Source organism: Ichthyophthirius multifiliis, assembly GCF_000220395.1.
Source record: "Ichthyophthirius multifiliis unplaced genomic scaffold scaff_1120509251274, whole genome shotgun sequence".
Lineage (NCBI taxonomy): Eukaryota > Ciliophora > Oligohymenophorea > Hymenostomatida > Ichthyophthirius > Ichthyophthirius multifiliis.
Window position 1 is genome coordinate 11,916 of NW_004086034.1, and position 22,699 is coordinate 34,614.

Below are 22,699 nucleotides of genomic sequence, written 5' to 3' on the forward strand. Positions count from 1 at the left end.
TATTAATCTGATTATTTCCATTAACATTTTTCACTTTATTCACATGTGTTTGCACAATTTTTTTTTTAAAAGCATTTTAAAATTTCTCTTGTTTTTAGATTATTTTCTTAATGGCATTATATTTAAATATAGGAATTATTTTAAGCTAAAATCAAAGGTTAATTTTAGGAAGAAGAGGCTATATAAGAATTTATCCAATAATAATTTATGGTATTATTTGTTATGACTTAGTATGAATTGAGTCTATTGAAATATAATTATAGATTTTCTTAAGAGTTAAATAATTTTAGTAATATTTAAAATATAAATAGATATTTAATAACTAATATCATGTTTTTTTTATTTAAGATATAAAAGTAGTTTTTTAAAAATATTTATAAATATATAAAGTATTTTATAATATAAAATTATATATGTATCTATTTATATTTTATTAAAAAATATATTATATTTAAAAGATATTTATTTTAATATTTTATATTAATTTTTTCAGCTTAGAAAGTTTTCAATATCATCTATATTATTAGGCTTTATACTCCAAAAATTGAATGTATTATATTCTTCTGAAATTATCTCTTCGTTTTCATTTAAAGGAGGAAAAACAATATCAACCATATCATTTAACATTTAATATCTTTTTATTTAATTTAATTTTATTTTATTTTTTTTAAAAAAAATTAATTTTATATAATAAAATAATAATAATATATATATAAATTAAATTAAAACGATTTTTTAAAAGTATTATTGAACTAATATAACTCTCCTGCAGGATTAATAATATATATTTTTTATATACTTATACCGACAGATCTATAAGCAATAGCGTCCTTTTTTATAAATAAAATTATGTATATATATATTTATATATTTGGTAATATGTTATTAAATAAAATAATAAATTTACATATATATTTATATAATATTTTAAAATTATATATATCTTATTAAAAAATTATTATAAGTATATCTATTAAAATTAATTTATTTTATTATAAATACTTAAAAATATTATATATAGTTATATATATTTTTATATTTCTATATATAAAAATATTTAAATATATATATATATATATATATATATATATATATATATTATATTTAATAATTATATGTTTTTATTTTATAATTACAGTTTCCCTATTTCCAAATCCTGCATAATATATATTTTAATTTGGAAAAATAGATTATATTTCTCTCAAAACCTAAATTTTAAAAACATCTGGTTTTTTATCAATAACTTCTCTTTTAAAAGATGGTAGAAGTCTATCAGAGGATGTAATAACAGGTCCACAAGGTAGATTCTTATTTGCTTACTTTAAATTTTTTATAAAATTTCTTGTAGATTCTGATTAACCTATTGCCCTAGCTGTCAAATAAAGTATTTTATAACCATTTTTAATACAATTTTAATATAAACCAATAACATATTAATGAGACCAATCTTTATCTACTAAAGGCATAATTTGACCGAGCACATCTGATTTAGTAATAGCACCATCTATATCTGAAATAATAATTTATACATTATATGGCCAGAGGAAAATACGGCCTTCTACATTTTATTAACCTTATAATTAAGTACTTACTGTATAATTTATTTTATTAACTCCTGGTTTTAAATTAAATGACTTTAAAATTTCAGATTTAGGCTTATAAACTTTCCTTATTCTAGCTTTTTCAAAAGTAGGGCTATAATCACTTTAAAAAGACATAACATCATCACTTTATTTTCTATTATTTGCAGAATAAGGAGAATTTTGAGGTGATTTTTCTAATTTATGATCTTAATTAATATTTTTTTAATTTTCAAGTGTATTTTTTTGAGTTTCATTAACATTTTCTATATTGATTTTCAACTATTCTTTTTTTTATTATGTTGTTGCCCTTTTCCAAAAAAAAACATCGAAAAAAGACTTTTTTTTAGATTTCATTAAATTCTGTAAAATTTCATCAGAAATATTTTATTTAAAGCAAAGTCTGCTTAATAATATAACTGAGGCTACATCCCAAGGATACAAATGATCTTTGATTTAAGAAGAAGATTTTTATCATTTAATATCTAAAAATTAAATAAATATAAAATAAATAATATATATATATATATATATATATATATATATATATATATATATATATATATATATATATTATAAATCTACTTTTGCAGGATCTTATATAAATTATTCAAATGTAACTTTTTTACTTTTAAATAATTCATATAGGTCTATTTCTTAATCTTTTTTAAATGTAATGTTTCCACATAAAGACATTCCAATTTCTTCTTCATCTTCTTCTTCTTCGTCTTCTACTTCTTCTTCTTCTTAGTCATCTATTTTTTTTTCTATATTTCTTTTTTTTTCATCTTCTTTATTATCTGAATTAGGTTATTAACTAATATTATTTAAGTTTTTTTATGTTTATTATTGTTATATTTCTTGTTTATTTTATATATTTTTGGCTGATATTTTGTCTTTAGAGGAATTTAAATTTTCTTATTTAGCAGAAGAGTCTCTTTTAAAATTTTCTTATAAAAAAAGTTTTTTTTATTATAAATTTTCTATTATTTCGTCCATTTATTATTTAACTTCTTTTATTTAAATATTTTTTTCGTTTAGTTTTTCTTAAATGTTTTTTTTTTCAATAGAATTATTCTTTGGTTTTTAGTCATCCGAATTTTCTATTTATGCTTTGGTTTATTTAAATTCTTCCTTTTTTAAAAAATTTTCTTATTTTTATGTTTCTTCCTTTTTTGATTAAATAACATCTTGCTTTATTATTGTTTACTCTTTTTTTTATTCTTCTTTATTTGTTAAAATTTAATCTTTAGATAATTAAATATCTTCCTTCTTTTATAAAATCTCTTCTTTATTTAATGAAATTTCTTCTTTTTTTAATTGTATTTCTTCTTTTTTAGCTTCTTCTTTTTTTATTTCTTCTTTATTATTTTCTTCTTTTTTAATTGATATTTCATCTTTTTTTAATTCTTCCTTTTATTTATTACCAAAAAGACCAAATAAATTCATGAAATTTTTTTCTTGCTTTTTTTCTTTTTCTTTTTAAGAATTTTAAATTTAATTTTTGTCATTTAAAATTGTAAGATTCTATTCACTTTTTTTTTTTACAGATATTTTTTCATCATCTGATAAAGGATAAGGTTATACTTTTATATAATATATGTATATATATATATATATATATATATTTATATATTTTTTTATTTAGCATATGTATATTTTTTTCTTTATATAAATATACTATCTAAATCTGAAAATTCATCTTAAGACATTAAATGTATATTTTAACTTTATTTATCTAATTATTTTTCCTCTCTCTTTTTTTATATCATATTTAAATAATTTCTTTTATACATAGAAATAAATTTACTATTTCTTCAAAATATGCTGCCCCAGTAGAATCCATTTTCATTGTTATATTTTGTAAAATATCATTAATTTTTATTGATACTATTTTCTCATTGCTCCTTAATACCTTTAATATTCCAAATCTTACATGGAAGGGCGTTGATTTTAATGAACCATCTTTTTATTCTACTACAATTATATCTACACATCCACTTAATGTGGACTTTTTTATATTTACTTTATTTTTAAAACATATATTTTGTTATATTAAATACTTGGTTTATGTCAAATACTTGCTTTATTTTATCAATCATTTTTTTCTTTAAATAAAAATAAATACAATTTTTTTTTTTTAATTATAAATAAATATGTATATTTTTTTTGAAATTATTTAAATTAAAACATATTTATTTTTTTAATAAATATCCAAATGATTTAATAATTTTATAGATATTTTTTTTTATAAAATAAAAAATTTCAATGAATTATATATACTATAAATTAAAATCAATAAAAAATAAAAAAGTATTTAAATCTACTAAAATAAAATAAAAAAAAAGCATGCATATCTATTTATACAATCTGATAAAAAATTTTATATTTTACAAACAAAAAATTAATATTATTTTCATTTTTTTTTAAATTTATCGAAATAATTTTTAAATTCTTAATTTTAATTTAATTCTTGATCTTCTATTTCATCTTCATGTTCAATGTCTTCAAAATCGTCATCATCATCTTAATTATCTTCAATATCAACTTAATATTGCTAAAATTATTCAGTGATTATTTTATAAGACTAGAATAATTTAAAATAACAATTTGTTAATTAATTTTTAATTTAATCATCTATATATTAATATTAAGGGATTATATTTCTAAAACATTCCTTATATATTTTATTAAATAAAAATTCGTAATTTTAAAAATCTTAAATTGCTTATTCTTATTATTATTTACTAAAATTATTATTTTCCATTTTTATATAATTATATATTAAATATATATAAAATTTTTTATGTTTTTTTTATTTTTAATTATATAATTAAAAAAAACTTATTTTCAATAAAATAAAAAAATATAAAATAAAATTTAAATGTCGACAATAAGAAAACCAAATAAATAAATGTATGATTTTCATACTTTATTTTGGAAAAAAATCGAGGAAGAACTTCGAATTTTTACTCTTTTAGAAAAGCGTCCTAAACGCGAACTTCCTCTATATGAACTTCGTCCTGACGATTTAAACATAGATTTATAAAAAGTAAAATAATGGAGTGAATAAACTGAATAAATATATAATTAATTACTAGAAAATGGTTACGCGGATTTTATTTGCAATAAAGAATACCTTCGGGAGGTATTTTTAGACTTAAAATTTAATAGATAATATATAAATTGTATGGACAAAGAACTTTTAAACTTAAAGAATTTGAAAATATTAGAATTAAATTAAAATTTAATCACCACTATAGAAAATATACCACCTTAATTATTAGAATTGCATTTATTTTAAAATCACATTTCTCAGATTTCTATTTAAATGAAACCTTCAAAAAGCCTCCTTTTCTTAGGTTTAGGCTTTAATAAATTAAATGATAATTAGATTACTAATATACCTAAGTTTTTCCCTAATTTAGTCTGTTTAGATATCTCAAATAATCTTTTAGAAGATATATAAAACTTACTTTCCGTAGTTTGCAATTTAAGTAGTTTAAAAATGCTTTGCGCATATGGAAATCCTATATGTTTGCTTTCTAATTATAAAAAAGGACTAATTCATGCCTTAATAAATCTAGAATACTTAGATAACGAAAAAATCATAAAAGGAGAAATAATAGAGGATGAGAAAATATAATAATAAATATAAGAAATTCCCGAAGAAAGCTAATTAGACGAAGCTGCGAATACATAAATTTTATAAAATTAAATTTAATAATATTCAGGAAAATCTTAAAAATAAATAAAAATCCGTTTTAAAATTGATACATTAGAAAACCTACCTGAAGGTATAGTTTTAGATAAATAAGCTTTCCCGAAAGCCGAATAATTCCCTGAATAATTTCAAACCTGTTATTATTGCATTTTTGAGCTTCCAAACGGTACATTAATAGATACTAGGCCCAAAGTAATAGAAAGAATGCATAAAATAAGGCTAATGAAGGTCAATGAAAGACTATAAATTATTTAAACTTAAGAGGAAAATAGTAAAAAGGAACTTTTAGCATAATAAAACTAATAGACTGCAAATAAAAAAGGGGCAAAACCTGTTGCTAGTAATAAAAAAGAGGCCAAATTTGAAATTCCTTCGGAAATTCCTGAAATAAACCATAATTTGACTGGCAAAGCTATTTCTGAGGAAATTTGTAAGGACGAGGATTATTTTAGATTGGATATGAAAGTTGATTTTATAGAAGAATTTCCGGTAAATATTTAAACTAAAGAAATGCTTAATAAAGGTATTATTTGTAGAATTTACAAAACTGAACCTTTAATGGAAAATATAGAAAATTAGGAAGAAAAATAGGTCAAAATAGACCCATAGACTGGTTTTCCTGAAGAGAGTACTGCTTTTGTGGGTTTATTTAGGCTAGATTTATAAAAATGGAACTCAGATGGGAATATGCCGAAGGTTTTGAAGTATAAGTACCCTATTTTTGAGGAAAATATACTGAAAGTGCCTGAATTTTTCTTTCCTATTGAAAATGAGTAGAAATTGATTAAAAAAAATGCTGAAAAAATTAATTTAATGCTAAAATAACAAGAAGAGTCTGAAAAACCAATTGAAACAGAAGTTCTAGATCCTAAAAAAAAAGATAATAAAAAAAAAGAAGTAAAAAAACAAGATAAAAAACCTTAAAAAAAAACAGGAAAAGATGAAGAAAAACCAAGAGTTGTACCCATTTCAAGTTTTCCGGTTTTTTAGAGATAATAGGTTTTTGTGGATGTTGACAATATTTATTTGTCTTTAAGAAAATGGCTAGTGGCAGCATAAATGGAAATTGTTTAATGAATTATATATATATTTGTTATATTTTGTTAATCTATTTTATTTAAGTTTTATATATATATACTTTATATTTTTATATAATACAATTTATAAATAGATTAATAAATTTAATTTTTATGTATTTATTTAAATAATTTATTGAAATTAAAATAAAAAATAAATTAAATATAAATATAAATATATATATTTATATATAAATATATATATATATATATATATATATATATATATAAATATATTAATTATTATTATTAAAAATTAAATAAATTTTTATATATCAAATGATAATTGAATATATAAATTTTTTCTAATTTAATAGAATATAATATATATATATATAAAAAAAAGCAAAATAAATAGTATAGTTTATCATTATTTCACACAATTTTATTCATGGATAATCCAATGATTAATAACATCACTAATTAATTAATTATTATATTATTTATCATCTAAAAACTAATATTCATAAGTATCCAAAACAAAGCATTTTTTTTCCGTATCAAAAGTAATAATAGCCTCTCCATATTCTTAAGTTTTTAACTTTTCATTTTAAACTACATGTATGTATAATCTTTTAAATTAAAGTTCGTAATTAAAGCTAAGCTTTATAGTTTATTCATTACAAACTCTTTCCAAATCTTTCACTACTTTTTAAAATAAAGTTAAATCATGAATTTAATGCTTAATGTATTAAATAACTGAGTTTTTATCAAGTTTTTTGTACTAATTACCTGTCTAGCAATTATGTATATTAATAGATATATTATCTATATTATTTATACAAATATTGCTTACTGCATTTTAATTATGAGCCATTTACTTTGGTATATATTATTATTGGTATTGAGAATATTATTATTATTAATAATAATCACTATTGTTCTCCATATAATTAGTATTATTATTATTTTAAGCAAAAACTGGAGGTGGAGGTGCTATTTATTAATTATTTTTTTAACTTTAATGTTTTTAATTGCTTGCAAAAATTGGTGATTGAATATTAGTAGGAGCTGGTGGAGGTGCGGGATGATCTTAATAGTGTATATTTTCACACGGAGGATATTATTATTGGTGCTAAGTGAGTATCTTTATGAATTAATTATCTGTATTTTCCTAGTCTTTTAAATGATCCATTATGTATTTTTTATTTATTTGTTCGGGGGTAATTTCTTAAGATAAGTGGGAGTTTAGTTAATGTTATAAAGGACGTTTTTAGTTAAGGGATTTTGGGTCAGCTTGAATATTGGAGTTGTTGAGGTGGTTTATTGGTGGAGGTTGGGTAGTATTTTATGGGTAATTTTATGGATAAGCCATATATTGGTTGGCTTGGGAAGATTATTATGGTTAGCCATGATGGAGAGGAGTGTTTTAGGGGTATTAATGAGGGTTTTTTATTGGGTATTGATGTTATGTTTATTATACTTTTGATTATTATGAATAATATTGTTGTTATTGTTATGGAGTTTATTATTAGTTAGGGCGATATTAAGTAGGGTTCGGGATGAATTGTTGCTATGGTTATGGGGGAATTTATTGTGGTGGTTATTATGGGGGAATTTATTGTTGTTATTATGGGGGTTATTTTGGAGGAATTATTGGAGGATTTACTTATTGTTATTAAGGTGGTGGAGGTGGCTATTTTAGATTTTATTGTTAAGGTTATTATTAAATGTAATTTTGCTAGTTTTAGAATTATTATTATTATTATTATTGGTTTTAAAATTATTATTATTGTGGGATATTTTAAGGAGGATATTGCTATGACTATTAAGATGTTTTTAAATATTATTATTAAGGTTGTTATTGTATTTAATTCTATTGTTAAGGTTATTATTGTATTTAATTTTATTAAATTTATTGTTATTATATTTAATTTTATTAGGATTATTATTATTATTATTGCTACTATTATTATTGTTATTATTATTATTATTACTATTATTATTATAATTAGTATTGTTTTTATTAATTTTAGTATTATTCATATTTTTTTTATTAAATGTATCTTTTTCTTTTATCGTAGTTTTTATTTATCACAAATTCATTAATGGTATTATCAATATAGGTATTTTCTAAAAAATTTACTAAACAATTAAATTAATCTTGGATTAATGTTATTTCATCAATAGGAATTTTTTCAATATTAAAATTTTAAGGGGTTCGGGTACTTTCAGGAATTTATTATACTTATTATGCTTATTGCATTTATTATACTTATTACACCTATTATACTTATTATACTTATTATACTTATTATACTTATTATGCCTATTATACTTATTATACTTATTATACTTATTATGCTTGTTATACTTATTATACTTGCTATACTTATTATGCTTATTATACTTATTATACTTATTATACTTGTTATATTTATTATACTTATTATACTTATTATACTTATTATACTTATTATACTTATTATACTTATTATACTTATTATACTTATTATACTTATTATACTTATTATACTTATTATACTTATTATACTTATTATGCCTATAATGCTTATTATACTTATTATGCTTATTATACCTATTATACTTATTATACTTATTATACTTATTATACTTATTATACTTATTATACTTATTATATTTATTATATTTATTATACTTATTATGCCTATTATACTTATTATGCCTATTATACTTATTATGCCTATAATGCTTATTATACTTATTATGCTTATTATACCTATTATACTTATTATACTTATTATGCTTATTATGCCTAAAATGCTTATTATACTTATTAAGCCTATAATACTTATTATACTTATTATACTTGTTATACTTATTACACTTATTATACTTATTATACTTACTATACTTATTATACTTATTATACTTACTATAATTATTATACTTATTATATTTATTATACTTATTATACTTATTATAATTATTATACTTATTGTACTTACTATAATTATTATACTTATTATATTTATTATACTTATTATGCCTATTATACTTATTATACTTGTTATACTTATTATACTACTTATTATACTTATTATGCTTATTAGAGCTATTATACTTATTATACTTATTATACTTATTATGCTTATTACACTTACTATACTTATTAAGCTTATTAAGCTTATAACGCTTGCTATACTTATTATGCCTATTACACTTATTATACTTATTATATTTATTATTTTTATTATAATTATTATACTTATTATATTTATTATTACTGTATAGGGATTTATTTATCTATTTATGATAAATTTTAGCCTATAGAGTTTTTTTTATTTTGCTATTTTGGGTTTTGTTAAGTATTTCTTTAGTTTTTTTTAACAATTTCTTATTCTTATTTTGTTATAGGCTATTATTTTATTAAATTTATTCTAACTTATTCAGTTTCTTATAACTCTAATGCGTTTAATTCTTTTAATTTATTTTATTATTGTAGTTATTATTATTATTATTATTATAGTTATTATTACTATTTTAAAGATTATGCTTAATTAGGGTTAATTTAATATTATTTTTATAAAATAGTATTTTGAGGTATTTACTATTATTATTAATTCTATCTATTAGTGAAATTTTCCATTTAATTTGTTTAAATATTAATATTTTCTTATTTTAAATTATTATGAGTGTTTTGAGGGTATTCTTATCCTTCTTATTATATATAATTTGGATAAATTTAATTTTTTTGTTAAAAATTATTATCGTATTATATAGATTATGGATTATTTTATTCATATTTAAGATTAATATTTCTGTTTTTTATTTATTAATTTTATTGATTTTATATATTTTAAGAATTTAAAATTTGATTTTAACCCACTTGTTATTCGAAATTATGTTGTGTGTTTTTATAAAATTATTATTATTATTATTATTATTACTATTATTGACCTTATTATTGAGCAATAAGTTATTAGTTTTATTGTTATTAAATTTGTGGATTATTGTATTTATTATATTAATAATTTGTGCCAAATTATTAATTTTCAGTATTTTATTATTATTACGGCTATTTTTATTATGAATATATTTATTATTAATTTTAACTTTAATTTTAAGCAAATTATTAAGGATTATATTATTATTAAGGAATTTATCCTTAAATTATATTTTATTATAATTATTGTTAAGGCTATATATATTATTATTGTGATTATTATTATTTTTAACTTAATAACTATTGTTAATATTTCTATTACATTTATTACCTTTAATATTACTAATAATCAATTTAATTTGTTTAAATACTCTGATTTTATTCAAGTTATTAAATATTTTTATCAAAACTTGTATTCCTTTTATCCCCTAATTGTTATTATTAATTATTTCTTTACATTTGTATTTATTATTGTTAATATAATTATTATTATTCAATGTTTCTTTATTTAAGTTTTTCAATGATCATGTTTCCTAGTTATATAGCTTTTTCGTTATTATCGAAAATTTATAATATTTTTTCAAAATCTTAAGAGATTATATCTTTTTATTTAGATATTAAAGTTCTAGCAATATATTCAAAAAAAGAATTTTTAATATTTTCTTCAACAATGAAATTTATTTCTTTAAATCTTTCTTTTACTATATTTAAAATTAATAATTCTTGGCTTAATTTTTTATTCCTTTCCGGTTTTAGGATGTCGTCGAATATTTATTACATTATCTATACTCTCTATTTAGAACTATTTTCTTAATTATAATAATATAAAAATTAGTATTTAAAATAATGTTTCATTAGTTCATATCTTTTTATTATGAAATTTATATTGTTTTCTTGGATTTTTTCTAAAAGTTCTTTTGATTTTTTATCTATAATTCCTTAACTTATAATTTCTTATTACATAATAATTTTTATTTTACTTAATTTTATTTTTAGTGCTTTTTTTATATAAATAATATTTTTTAATTAATTTCTAAAAATAATATTTAAATATTATACTTAGGATTTAAAATAAATATAATATATTATTATTTTTATTGATTAAAATAAAATTATATGCCTCATAAATATATTTAATTTAATAATATAAATAAATAAATAAATAAATATATCAAAAATATATATTTATAGATATATATATATTAATATATATTCCAATTTATATCTTTTTAGACATCAAAAATATAAAATATAAAATTAAAATTAATTTTATATTTTAATTAATTTAATTCTTTTTCTTACTTAATTTTTTTTTTAAAAAAAAGGAAGTTAGTGTTTTTATTCATTTAAATACTATTTTTCTTTTGATATTTAATTTTATTTGGACAAAATATATTTTTTAATTAAATTTTAAAATATTTATTTTTTCTTTATTTTAATTTATATATACATATATATAAATACATATTATTTAATGTTTATTTATTAAAAAATTAAAATTATGTAATAATTGTTCATTTTATTTTTTATAATTATTATTTATTAAAATTATATAAATTTTAGATATTTGAAACTTAATAATTTACATAAATTAAGTATTTTATATTTAGTTTCAGAAATTATTGATAATACCTAATTCCATTTAAAAACAAAAAGTAGAAAAAAAAAATTCTTTTCAAATTCTTTCTATTTCATATATTTAAATAATTAAAATAAATTAATAATAATGAAAAAAAAACAAATCATTCATACACACCATAGTTACAAGCTGTCTACATATTAAGTTAAATAAATTGAATCGAAACATTTTAATATTTTTAAAATAAATCAATAAGTTTTTAATAACTCTTAGTTTTTACATACAAACAATACCATAAAACCTTCAAAATCTAAAGTACATATTAATTAATGATTAAAACCTATAATTTAACTCCTTCATTTTCCCCACCAAAATCGTTTTTAGACAATTTTGTGTATTTTAAATTTTCTTTTAAACTAGTATTAGTAATACTATTAACTTTAACTTGTTTTCTTTTTTTTTCTTTATTTTTTCTCCAATTAACCCTATAGTAATTTCTTGCTAATTTTCTATTAAAGCTTCTTCCTCGTAGTTTCTAACGATTTTAAAGCTTTAAAGATTCATTCTCATACAATTAATATCATTATTTTAAATTGCAGGAAACATTCTTAAGTAATACTATAATAAATCCAAATATGAATCTTATTGATTTTTTCCGAGTTTTCTTTCTAGAGTTTCTTTTATAAAACCATCTATATGTTTTTAAGAATCTATATATTTTAAAAAACAATTAAACGCCTTTATACATTCATCTTGTGATAATATTTACAAAAAATTTCTAATTTAATCATTTTCGTTATCAAATTCGTTATTTTAATTTATTAATATGTCCACTCTTGGTAAAGGTATTGATGTATTAAAAGCTAATTTTAAAGGTCTATAAACGCAATATAATATATGTATAAGTGCTCTTATTTATATTCCCCCAAATAAAATGACTGATAATAAATCATATGTATTTTAATTATTTTCACAAAACATATTATGTTTATCTATATAAAAGAAAAAATATGCAATTAAAAAAAGTACTAAATCAGTTAAAATTATAAGAATGATTTCTGATTTTATATTGTAATATCCGAATACATTTTTAAGTAAATAGAGTATTGTTACGAGTAGAATAATATCAAATATAACTATTATACTCCAATATTTTATAAAGGAAAAATTACAGCCTGTTTCTATTACTAATAGTAATTGTCTATAGTAAAATTTTTATAAGTATATTGAGGAAATTAAAGATACAGAGAGTGATATTGTAAGTAAATATAGCTCATTTTTCATTATTTTTTATAAAATATTGTTCTAATATTAAATTTCGAATGCATAAAATAATCTCAAGCCTTTCACTATGTAAATTGTTTGCATTGAGAAACGAGAAAATAAATAAATAAATTTGATTGCTTTTTCTAATTAACCTCCTATTTGGTATTCTCGATCTTTTCGGATGTAAAAAATTATTATTAATAAAGGCATGGACATAAAATTTAATATACAGGCTATAAAAAAAGCAAATGTACAAGTACTTGATTTTTCTTTTAAAGGAAAAAAATCCTTTTTTTTTATTAATTCTCTTCCTAAATATATGCAAAATACTAAAAATAATATGGAAATTGCTAAAATTGTTAAGGAAAAATAATTCACATCTTATATAAGAAATTTGAGACATAATTAGTTTTCTTTACGCATTTTTTTTTATATTTATTTTTTTAGAAGTGAATATATAATAATAATATCAAATAAAATTTATTTAGGTAATAGATTATTTTATTTTAGCTAAAAAAAAATAATTTTATATACAAATAATTATATTAATTTTTTTTTTTTATTTTTATATAATGTTAAATTATTTATGTTTTTTAAATTTAAAAAAATTGTCTTAAACTTAAAATTTTAATCTAGTCGTCATTTATTTATAATTAATTAAACTTAATATAAAAAAAAGTTTAAAAAATATTTATTATCATATATTATAATTTTTTATTTTTTTAAATAAATATATGTATGTATATTAATTAATTAAATTTAATTATAATAAAACAAATTTTAAATATAACTTTTACAAATCAAAAATATAAAGGGAACATTTAAAAAAAAATATATAAAAAAAAAATGACAACTTTATAAGATCGTGAAAAAATAAGCAATTTAAAATAAAGAAATAAAGACTTAGAAGTAAAGCTAGAAAGTATAAATGAAATTCTAGTAATGTATTAAGCAAAAGAAAATGCTGCAGATTGTTAATAAAAAAAAGCATAATATATATATATATATATATATATATATATAAAACATAGAAAAAATTGCTGCTTTAAATAGTATACATGCTGATAAAATACGGGCATTAATGAATTCGAATTAATTATTAAAAAAAGAGAATAAACAATTAGAAAAATTAACAAAAGAGCACAAAAGAAGTGAATTAATAGCTTAATTATAAAAAGATGTTGCCGATCAAGATTCAATAATAGAAACTTTACGATAAATATGTGTTTAAAAGAATGTTTCAGATGATTAAATTGACAACTAAATAGTAAGTATGTTAAATAAAGGTCCTCCAAGAATAAGGGCGCCTACAAGAGAAGAATTAAAAATGGAAATAAAAAAATTTAAGGGACTTTTAGAGCAGATGAAGAAAAAAATTAATGAAAATGATACAAGTAATAACAATAATGGTTAAAAATAATAAAAAGAGATTAATAATAATAATAAATAAGAAAATTCTGTTATAGATTAATCAGTACATTCAGAAGTTAGCGAAAGTTTAGATTCAAATTAAAATCTGGTTAGGAAAATTGAATAATTAATAAATGAAAATGATGAATTAAGATTAAATTTAAAGGCTTAAGGATAGATTATTGAAAAATATGAAGATTAGTTAATGTTAAAAAGCGATGAAATTAATGAATTGAGAAATGCGAAAACTGATTATGTTATTATTAATAGAAAATATGAAACTTTATATTATGAATTCGAGAAATTAAAAGAAGAAACAAAGATGAAATATATAATGAATTTCGATAAGGAAGTAAGATTAGATGAAATGGAAATTATTAATAAAAATTAAGCTGAAAATATGAAAATGTAAGAAGATGATCTTAAAATGGAAATAGATTCTCTTTCTTAATAATTAGAATAAAAAATTAGAGAATATTAAGAAGAAAAAACAAAAAGTAAAAAACTAAAAAAACATTATATATAATTTATATTTTTAAATAATAAATCAAAAAGGTGAAGATTTATAAATTAAATATAATAGTACTTCTGAAAAACTTAAATAAGAAGAACAAAAAACAAAAGAGTTTTCAAGTAAAAACTATTATTTAGCTTAAGAAAATGAAAAAATGTAAAAATAATATTCTACATAAATTGCTTCATTAACTTCTTAATTGAAAGAAGTTTAGGATGATTATAACCAAATATTTGAGGAAAGAAAAATATTATCTTAAGAACTTAAAAATTTACAATAAATAAATGAAAAGTTAACTGAATATTAAATAAAAACATAAAATTGTAAAAAAAACAAAAATATTAATTATATATGTGAATTATATATATATATATATTAGTATTGGGACTAAGATTAGATGGATAAAGTTGGGATTTTGGAAAAAATAGCGAGTTTATATTAGAATAAAGACAATTGAAATAAAAAATAAGGGAATTGACATTAAGAGAATTAGAACTTTAAGATTAAATCGAAGGGCTTAAATTAGAAAAGAAATTAAAGGAATAACGAGAAAGTGCATAGACTATGTTAAATAAAAATAAAAATGTAAACATGTCTATGGAATAAATAAAAAAAGAATAAATTAATTAAGCAAGAAAAGAATATGAGAGCAAAATCACTTAATTAAGGTTAAAAATAAAAAATTTAGAAGATAAAAACTAATAATTTGATGAATTAATGAATATTTTAGCTTCTAATATAGAAAATAAAGACTAAGTTAATTTTAAATATTATATATATATATATATTATATTATATATTATATATTATTAAAAATAAAGAATTCTGATATTAGTATTAGTGTATAGAGTTTATAAAAATTAGTTTAAAAAGAAAATAGTTCATTAAGTTCTTAAGGTAAATATTCTATAGAGAATTTAGATAACAATATTTTAAAGGATAAAGTGAAATAATTATAAAATAAAGTGTAAGATTTATAAAATAAATAATATTTATTAGAAAAAACTAAAACCAAAAATGATAAATAAGAAAAACAAATTTTATAAGAAATGGAAAAAAAATATAAACAGGAAATAAAAGAATTATAATAATAAATTATTTAATTAGAAATCAATAATATTAACTTAAGTAAAATAAGCTCGAATATTGAAAATATAATATTCTCAGAAGATAAAATGGAAATTAAATAAGAAAAATTAAATAAGCTTTCTTCCGATATTTATTTCTCGATTTCAGATTTATAAGAAGGTTGTTTTAATTATATATTTATATTATTAAAAAAATAAATATTATATTATAAAAATAGATAATAATAATTTTAAAAAATTATAAGATATAAATAGTGAAGTAAGTTAATTATTATCAGAAAGTGATCTTAATAAAAATAAGAATTAGAAATTATGTCATCTGGAATTAGTAGATTTAATGATAATTAATCTAAAATCTATTTAAATATAAATCAAAATAATAATAAAAATTAAAAACTAAATAAATAATCAAGTAATATTAGAAGTATAGTTGACGAAAAAGATTAAATAGAATTTGGTAATAAATTAGGTAATATTAGTTCTGGTATTAGTAAATTTAATAGTGCAAGAAATTCATTTAAGGCATATGAAAGTAATTCTAGCATTGAAAATATTTTAAATAAAAGCAAAAATTATAAAAGTAATTTTTTATTATTATTTACTTTAAAAATATATTTTCTTAATTAGATAAAAATTAATTAAATGATATTAGTTCAAATATAAGTAATTTATGAAATTAAATATTTTAGTTATTATATTATATATATGTTTTTTTAAAAGAAAAAATATTTTATAAATATATTTATTTATTTGAAAATAAAATTTTATTTAAAAATAATAGGTATATTCATTTATTTTCTATTTTTAATTTAAATAAATAGATAATTTAATTAAATTAAAAAATATAATTAACTTTATAATTATAATATATTTAATTAAATATATATAATTATATATAAATATTTATATATATATATTTACATTATTTAATTTATATATTTATGATTTTTAATCAATATAACCATAAATATGAGTCTTATTCTTATATAAACTATTTAAATTTAATTGGATTTAATTTATATATATATATATATATATATATATATATATATATATATATATATATATATATATATATATATCTTTGATAATATTAATTATATATATATCATATTAATTCTTATAAATTAATAATATTAATATTAAAAATAAATTTAAAAAATAATTATTTATTTTTTATTTATTAAAAGTAAAAATTGAATATATTATACTTTATTTATTATTAATATATTTAATTTTACTTATTTAAATAATAATAAATATATTTTTACAATATTCATTCAAAAAACAAAATACTATAATTAAAAAAAAATTAAAAGAAATTCTTTACATTAAAAATATACTTTATTTATCCGAAAAAAAATTAAAATTTCAGAACATAATATTTATTAAAATCAGCAAATAATTCTATTTTATAATATTATCAAGATAAAAAAGCCCTCCTTTAAGCCTTTAAGCAATATAAATGAAAATATAGATAATTAAGATTTAAAGGAGTAATAAAGTCCAATAAATTAAATAATTTGCAATTTTATTAACCGTATAATTAACATTTGATAAATTATAAATACTTCAGTATACCAAATATGATAATAAATATAAAATTATATATAAATTACATATTAATATTAAAAATAAAACTAAATAATTAATTTAATAATTCTTATTTTGTAGATGATTCGCCTAAATAGTTGAATTTATAATTATTTAAAGAAACAATTCAACGAAATTAAAAGTAGCGAAACAAAACAAAAAAATGGTTATTTTTAAATAATTCTATACGAATAATTTAAAACTTATAAAAAATTAAAATTAAATAAATATAAAAAAAATAATTAATATATTTGATTTGAAAATTTATAAATATTTGATTAAAATTTTTAAATATACCAATAATCCATTATATTATGTCTATTTAGATTTTATTATTTAAAATTTTCTATTTATTTATAACTCTTTATATATTATTTAGTCATTTTACAATTATAAATATGTTATTAATATCCCGTTTTTGTTTATAGTATTAAATGTCAAATATACAGTGTAAATATAACTTATAAATCTATTATTACTAAATGATTTATTGATATGGTTTTTAAGTATATTATTTAACCTTTTTGATTAAAATAAAGTATATATATATATGTTTACTATTTAAATAAAGTAAACATATATTTATTAGTTATATAAATTAAATGTATATTTTAGAAATCTTCTTTTTTTTATATATTTTGTTACCCATTTTTTTTTACGTGTTGTTTTATTAAAAACTTGCTTTATTTTAATATGAAAATAAATTTATAAATGATTGATAAATATAATAATAAATTAAAATTAATAGCCTTATTAATAATATTTGAATTCTTTTTATAACTATGATTAATGAAGGGTATAGGAATATAGTACTTAAATTATATGTTATTTTAATTAAGATTATAAGTTGTGGTGTTTATCACCTATATACTTTATTTTAATTACGATTATAATTGTAGTATTTTCGCTTATACTATGAATAATATTAGGAGTGTGTGTCAAGAAAAGACTGTATAGGCGACTGAATTTAAAATAAGAATATCTTGATATTACTTTGTATCCAAAAAAAAAGAAATCTAAGCAAAACTACTTTAAATGAAAACGAAATAATTAATGGATTATATTGAAAATAAAAATGATAAGTTAGTTATTGAATTAGGTTAGTAAGGAAGTTTATGCAGAATATTTTAGCAAATTAATGATTCAGATTTATATTTTTATATTTATATATAATATATTAAAATATCTATTTTTTTATTTAATAACTTTGATTTATTCGGTCATAAAGATCTGCTAATTATTAATGTATTTTATGTATTTTTCTTTAATTGATATAATAACTCACTATATTTTTAATCTTGTAATTTGCCATTATATTATAATTAGTTTTCTTAGATATAATTCTCAAATTAAATTTATGATCAAATTTTATTTTTAGGTTTAAATCTATTATTTTTTTCATAAGAATAACAAATTTAAATGATATTTATGATATAAAATAAACTTTTATCTTTTGCTAAATTATTAGCATTATATAAACTTTGATTTGTTGTTAATATTTAATATAAATGAGATTTAATTTTTGAAAAAATTTTCGAATAATTTTAAATATGAAATAAGCATAATTCAAAATAAAAAAAATATATGGCAAAGAAAAATTATTTGAAAAAGAAGAATATGATAATTATATTACTTTTAGGAACAGAATAAAAATTATATTTAAATTTATAGATTTTATAAAAGTATATATTTTTCAAAGAAAAAAAAAATCTTTAAAATAAAAAAAAATTAAATAAATAAATATAAATATTATTAATATATATATCTTAAACATATATAAAATAAAATTATATAAAAATATATATTTATATTATATTTATATAATAAAATTTATATAAATATTTAATTATTTATATTTAATATTTAAATTAGATTTTTATATATTTTAATAATGATAAATATTATTTTACATTAAGATTTACAATATGACGGTTATAGTTAAATATGATGAATTTAAATTTGTTTATTTTTTTTATTAGTATAATTAGGATCATATAATTATCTCATACTATATTTTTTTATTTTATAAAATAAATTAAAAAAAAAAAGTAAAAGAACTATTATTGTATGTTATTTGATAAATAATATAAAAAACAATGGAATTAATTTTATAGTAAAATATGTATAAAAATAATATGTACAAATAATATGTATTATATATATATATTTCTTTATAATTATAATAATATAAGTTCGTATTTTATTAATTAAAATAATATTTTATAGCTTTTAAAACATTTTAAAAAATAAATTTAAATTTCATTAAATTTTTTTTCTATATATATATATATATATATATATATATATTAATAATTTGATTTCGTATTAAATTTCAAAAATTCAAATTTTTTTTTTGTGTATTTATAAATAAATTTTAAATTTGATATTTAACTAATTATTTAGCACATTATTATTCATCTCATAATGATTAAAAATTTTATAAAAACAAAAAATGAAAGCTTTAAAAAATTTTGAAATACAATTTTAATCATTATATAAATAAGAATTTAACTTCTATATAGCAATAATTAAAAATTTTTATAAAATTTTTTAAAATTATTTTTATTTTATGCAAAATATATATATATATTTATAAAAACAATTATAATTAATAAAAAATAATTTTAAGGCTTTATAAATTAAGTTAATATTTATTTAATAATTATTAATAAGTTACGTTATGAGCTTTTTTTATTTGATATTTAATTAAATTTTTGATCTTAAGTATTTTTTTTATTCAAACTTCTTTTTAATTATGTAAAGTGTAATTTAAGACATGCTTTACAAATGGGGGATCAATTTATTTTAATTAATTTTTTTAATTTAATAAAATAATTGAAAATTCGAATAAGTTATACAAATAATTTAATATAGGTGGGGGTTTATTCTTATTTATTTAGAATTATTTTTTTATTATTATAATATATATTAAAAAAAAAAAAAAATAGTATTTTTTTTGATTATAAAAAAAAAAAAAAAATAATAATAGATAATTAAAAGAAAATTAATTATAAAATTATTTTTCCTATATTCAGATGAATATATTTCAAATAAATATAGAAAAAAATTTAATTTATGACTAAAATACATAATCATTATCTAATATTGATAAAATATGCAAACTAAAGTAATAAATTAATTTGATATAATAAAAAAATGTTATTATTTAAAAAATATTAGAGATAATTAATTTGTAAATTGTCCTGAAATATTTTATTAATCAATATAATAATAATCTCATCAAAATAACAATAAAAGAAATAATTATTACTGTGATCCATTAGATTTTCGTGTAAAATTTAAAACAGAAGTATATTTATAATAAAAAAAATGTTAACATAATATAAAAGTTTATTTAAAAAAAAGATTTGTAAATATTGGAAGAACTCTGATTAATGCCCTTTTAATGATAATGTAATTTATAAATATATATAAATATATAATATTTATATATATATATATATATATTATTATATATAATTTTTAGATTTTATTATTATTATAATAATTTTTTTTATTATTATTTTTTATTTAAAGTGCGCATTTGCTCATGGAACTTATGAAATTAAATAAAAAACTCATTTACCAATCAATTACAAAACTAAAAAATGCAAAAACTTTTATGAAAATGGTTTCTGCTTTTATGGACAAAGATGCTAGTTTTTACATAATATATAAAAAGAAAAGTAATTTATTATAATTATTTTTAAATATATAATATATTTTTTTAAGTTTAAACAAGTGGAATAATTCTTTTTCTTCATGTTCTTCATCTTCGTCTAATTCTAAATTTTCCAATACTACAAAATATTCAAATGCTTTATAAAATATTTCAGAATATTGGAATGATACTTAGTTTGGGTTCGAATTGCCTACTTAAAGGTATTTTTTTAAAAAAAACTTATGTAAATATAAAAAAGGTTATAAACATTCGAAAAAATAACTTAAAAATGAATAAAAAAAAGAATATTGTATTTAAAAAGAAATTTATATTTAAAAATATTTTATTTTATAATAAAAAACTATTTAAAAACTTATAATATATAATTATTTAAAAAATATATATATATTTATGTATTTAGTATTATATTTATATATAAAAATAAATAAACTTTTAGTTTGTTTTACAAATATAAATAAGTATTATTAGTTTAATGTTTTTTTATTTAAATAGAAACTTATACTTTCTTTATTTTTTAAATAATTATATTTAGTAGAATTTTATAGTTAATATTAAACATAATTTAACTTATTATTTAATTTTTTTTTTTATACATACATTAAATAATTAATATTACAAATTTGATATTTTATTAAAATTAATTACTTTTAAGATATTCATAAGCTTTATAGATAAAATAAATTTTATTGAATTGAATCAAATTATATAATAATTATTTTTTTAAATATAAAATTTAATTGCCTTAAATAATATTTTACTTTTTTATTTTTTTTATAAAAAGCATATAGAAGAATAAAAACATGAGAAAAAATATATCATAGAATTTTTTGTTTGATTTGTTTTTTAAAAAAATAATAAAGAGAGTGAGCTAAAATAAAATATATTAATTATTGTTTTATTTTTCTTTATACTTATATTTTTCAAAAATTAATATAATAAAATAAATTTAATAAATAATATCATTTTTATAATCAAATTATTCAATAAATATTATTTTTGCATATTATTTTATTTAATATAAGTTTATTTAATAACGAATTAATTTAATTTATAAAATTATCATATAAACGAAAAAAATAAAAGTAATAATAATAAAAAAACTGATTTTAAATATAATACATCAATTCATTAACATTTTTTTTTAAAAATAATAAAAATAAAAATATTTGTTATTAAAAATAAAAAATGAGTATTTATAATTATAACTCTTAATATTAAAATAATCAATAATAAAATGCCTTCGATGAAAATAGACAAACCGGCTTACTTTCCTATTTGAAATATACACCAGAAATAGAAGAAAAAGTAAACAAAATAAT

The 22,699-nt window shown here is 16.5% G+C and overlaps 3 protein-coding genes across 3 annotated transcripts, besides 49 other annotated features; 2 read left to right on the plus strand and 1 right to left on the minus strand. All coding sequences in view use genetic code 6, as the record gives it.

Moving 5' to 3' along the window:
• Positions 1-424: 424 nt before the first annotated feature.
• Positions 425-471: a microsatellite.
• An 18-nt stretch (positions 472-489) lies between these two features.
• IMG5_173910 (lipin family protein, putative) lies at positions 490-3,682 on the minus strand (the record flags this gene model as incomplete). Its single annotated transcript, XM_004029688.1, has 8 exons — positions 490-634; positions 730-830; positions 1,137-1,737; positions 2,001-2,065; positions 2,166-3,166; positions 3,262-3,337; positions 3,391-3,591; positions 3,644-3,682. The coding sequence occupies 8 exons, from the start codon at positions 3,680-3,682 to the stop codon at positions 490-492; spliced, it is 2,229 nt and encodes a 742-aa protein (XP_004029736.1).
• Positions 1,009-1,104: a microsatellite.
• Positions 2,069-2,101: a microsatellite.
• Positions 2,095-2,158: a microsatellite.
• Positions 2,283-2,329: a microsatellite.
• Positions 2,293-2,338: a microsatellite.
• Positions 2,339-2,375: a microsatellite.
• Positions 2,861-2,918: a microsatellite.
• Positions 2,885-2,981: a microsatellite.
• Positions 2,904-2,964: a microsatellite.
• Positions 3,171-3,216: a microsatellite.
• A 782-nt stretch (positions 3,683-4,464) lies between the features above and the next one.
• Positions 4,465-6,381, plus strand: IMG5_173920 (leucine rich repeat protein; the record flags this gene model as incomplete). Its single annotated transcript, XM_004029689.1, has 2 exons — positions 4,465-5,440; positions 5,657-6,381. The coding sequence occupies 2 exons, from the start codon at positions 4,465-4,467 to the stop codon at positions 6,379-6,381; spliced, it is 1,701 nt and encodes a 566-aa protein (XP_004029737.1).
• Positions 6,174-6,222: a microsatellite.
• A 45-nt stretch (positions 6,382-6,426) lies between the features above and the next one.
• Positions 6,427-6,470: a microsatellite.
• A 55-nt stretch (positions 6,471-6,525) lies between these two features.
• Positions 6,526-6,616: a microsatellite.
• Positions 6,541-6,617: a microsatellite.
• Positions 6,544-6,617: a microsatellite.
• Positions 6,618-7,899: 1,282 nt separating this feature from the next.
• Positions 7,900-7,959: a microsatellite.
• Positions 7,912-7,979: a microsatellite.
• Positions 7,980-8,167: 188 nt separating this feature from the next.
• Positions 8,168-8,232: a microsatellite.
• Positions 8,182-8,261: a microsatellite.
• Positions 8,209-8,278: a microsatellite.
• Positions 8,212-8,262: a microsatellite.
• Positions 8,265-8,329: a microsatellite.
• Positions 8,330-8,559: 230 nt separating this feature from the next.
• Positions 8,560-9,586: a microsatellite.
• Positions 9,376-9,400: a microsatellite.
• A 204-nt stretch (positions 9,587-9,790) lies between the features above and the next one.
• Positions 9,791-9,845: a microsatellite.
• Positions 9,796-9,840: a microsatellite.
• A 381-nt stretch (positions 9,846-10,226) lies between the features above and the next one.
• Positions 10,227-10,259: a microsatellite.
• A 1,129-nt stretch (positions 10,260-11,388) lies between these two features.
• Positions 11,389-11,417: a microsatellite.
• A 7-nt stretch (positions 11,418-11,424) lies between these two features.
• Positions 11,425-11,462: a microsatellite.
• A 2,539-nt stretch (positions 11,463-14,001) lies between these two features.
• IMG5_173930 (hypothetical protein) lies at positions 14,002-17,574 on the plus strand (the record flags this gene model as incomplete). Its single annotated transcript, XM_004029690.1, has 7 exons — positions 14,002-14,066; positions 14,125-15,000; positions 15,059-15,340; positions 15,397-15,773; positions 15,839-15,914; positions 16,575-16,685; positions 17,534-17,574. Coding segments are annotated over 7 exons (1,827 nt in total), but the record flags the coding sequence as incomplete, so codon positions are not given.
• Positions 14,086-14,116: a microsatellite.
• Positions 15,785-15,822: a microsatellite.
• Positions 15,785-15,824: a microsatellite.
• Positions 15,785-15,827: a microsatellite.
• Positions 15,785-15,829: a microsatellite.
• Positions 15,944-16,013: a microsatellite.
• Positions 15,957-16,003: a microsatellite.
• Positions 16,961-17,044: a microsatellite.
• Positions 17,017-17,065: a microsatellite.
• Positions 17,123-17,187: a microsatellite.
• Positions 17,575-17,945: 371 nt separating the features above from the next.
• Positions 17,946-17,993: a microsatellite.
• Positions 17,994-18,028: 35 nt separating this feature from the next.
• Positions 18,029-18,076: a microsatellite.
• Positions 18,077-18,246: 170 nt separating this feature from the next.
• Positions 18,247-18,310: a microsatellite.
• A 1,216-nt stretch (positions 18,311-19,526) lies between these two features.
• Positions 19,527-19,565: a microsatellite.
• Positions 19,566-19,815: 250 nt separating this feature from the next.
• Positions 19,816-19,852: a microsatellite.
• A 122-nt stretch (positions 19,853-19,974) lies between these two features.
• Positions 19,975-20,005: a microsatellite.
• A 1,113-nt stretch (positions 20,006-21,118) lies between these two features.
• Positions 21,119-21,177: a microsatellite.
• A 480-nt stretch (positions 21,178-21,657) lies between these two features.
• Positions 21,658-21,698: a microsatellite.
• Positions 21,699-21,707: 9 nt separating this feature from the next.
• Positions 21,708-21,772: a microsatellite.
• The last annotated feature ends 927 nt before the right edge of the window (positions 21,773-22,699 follow it).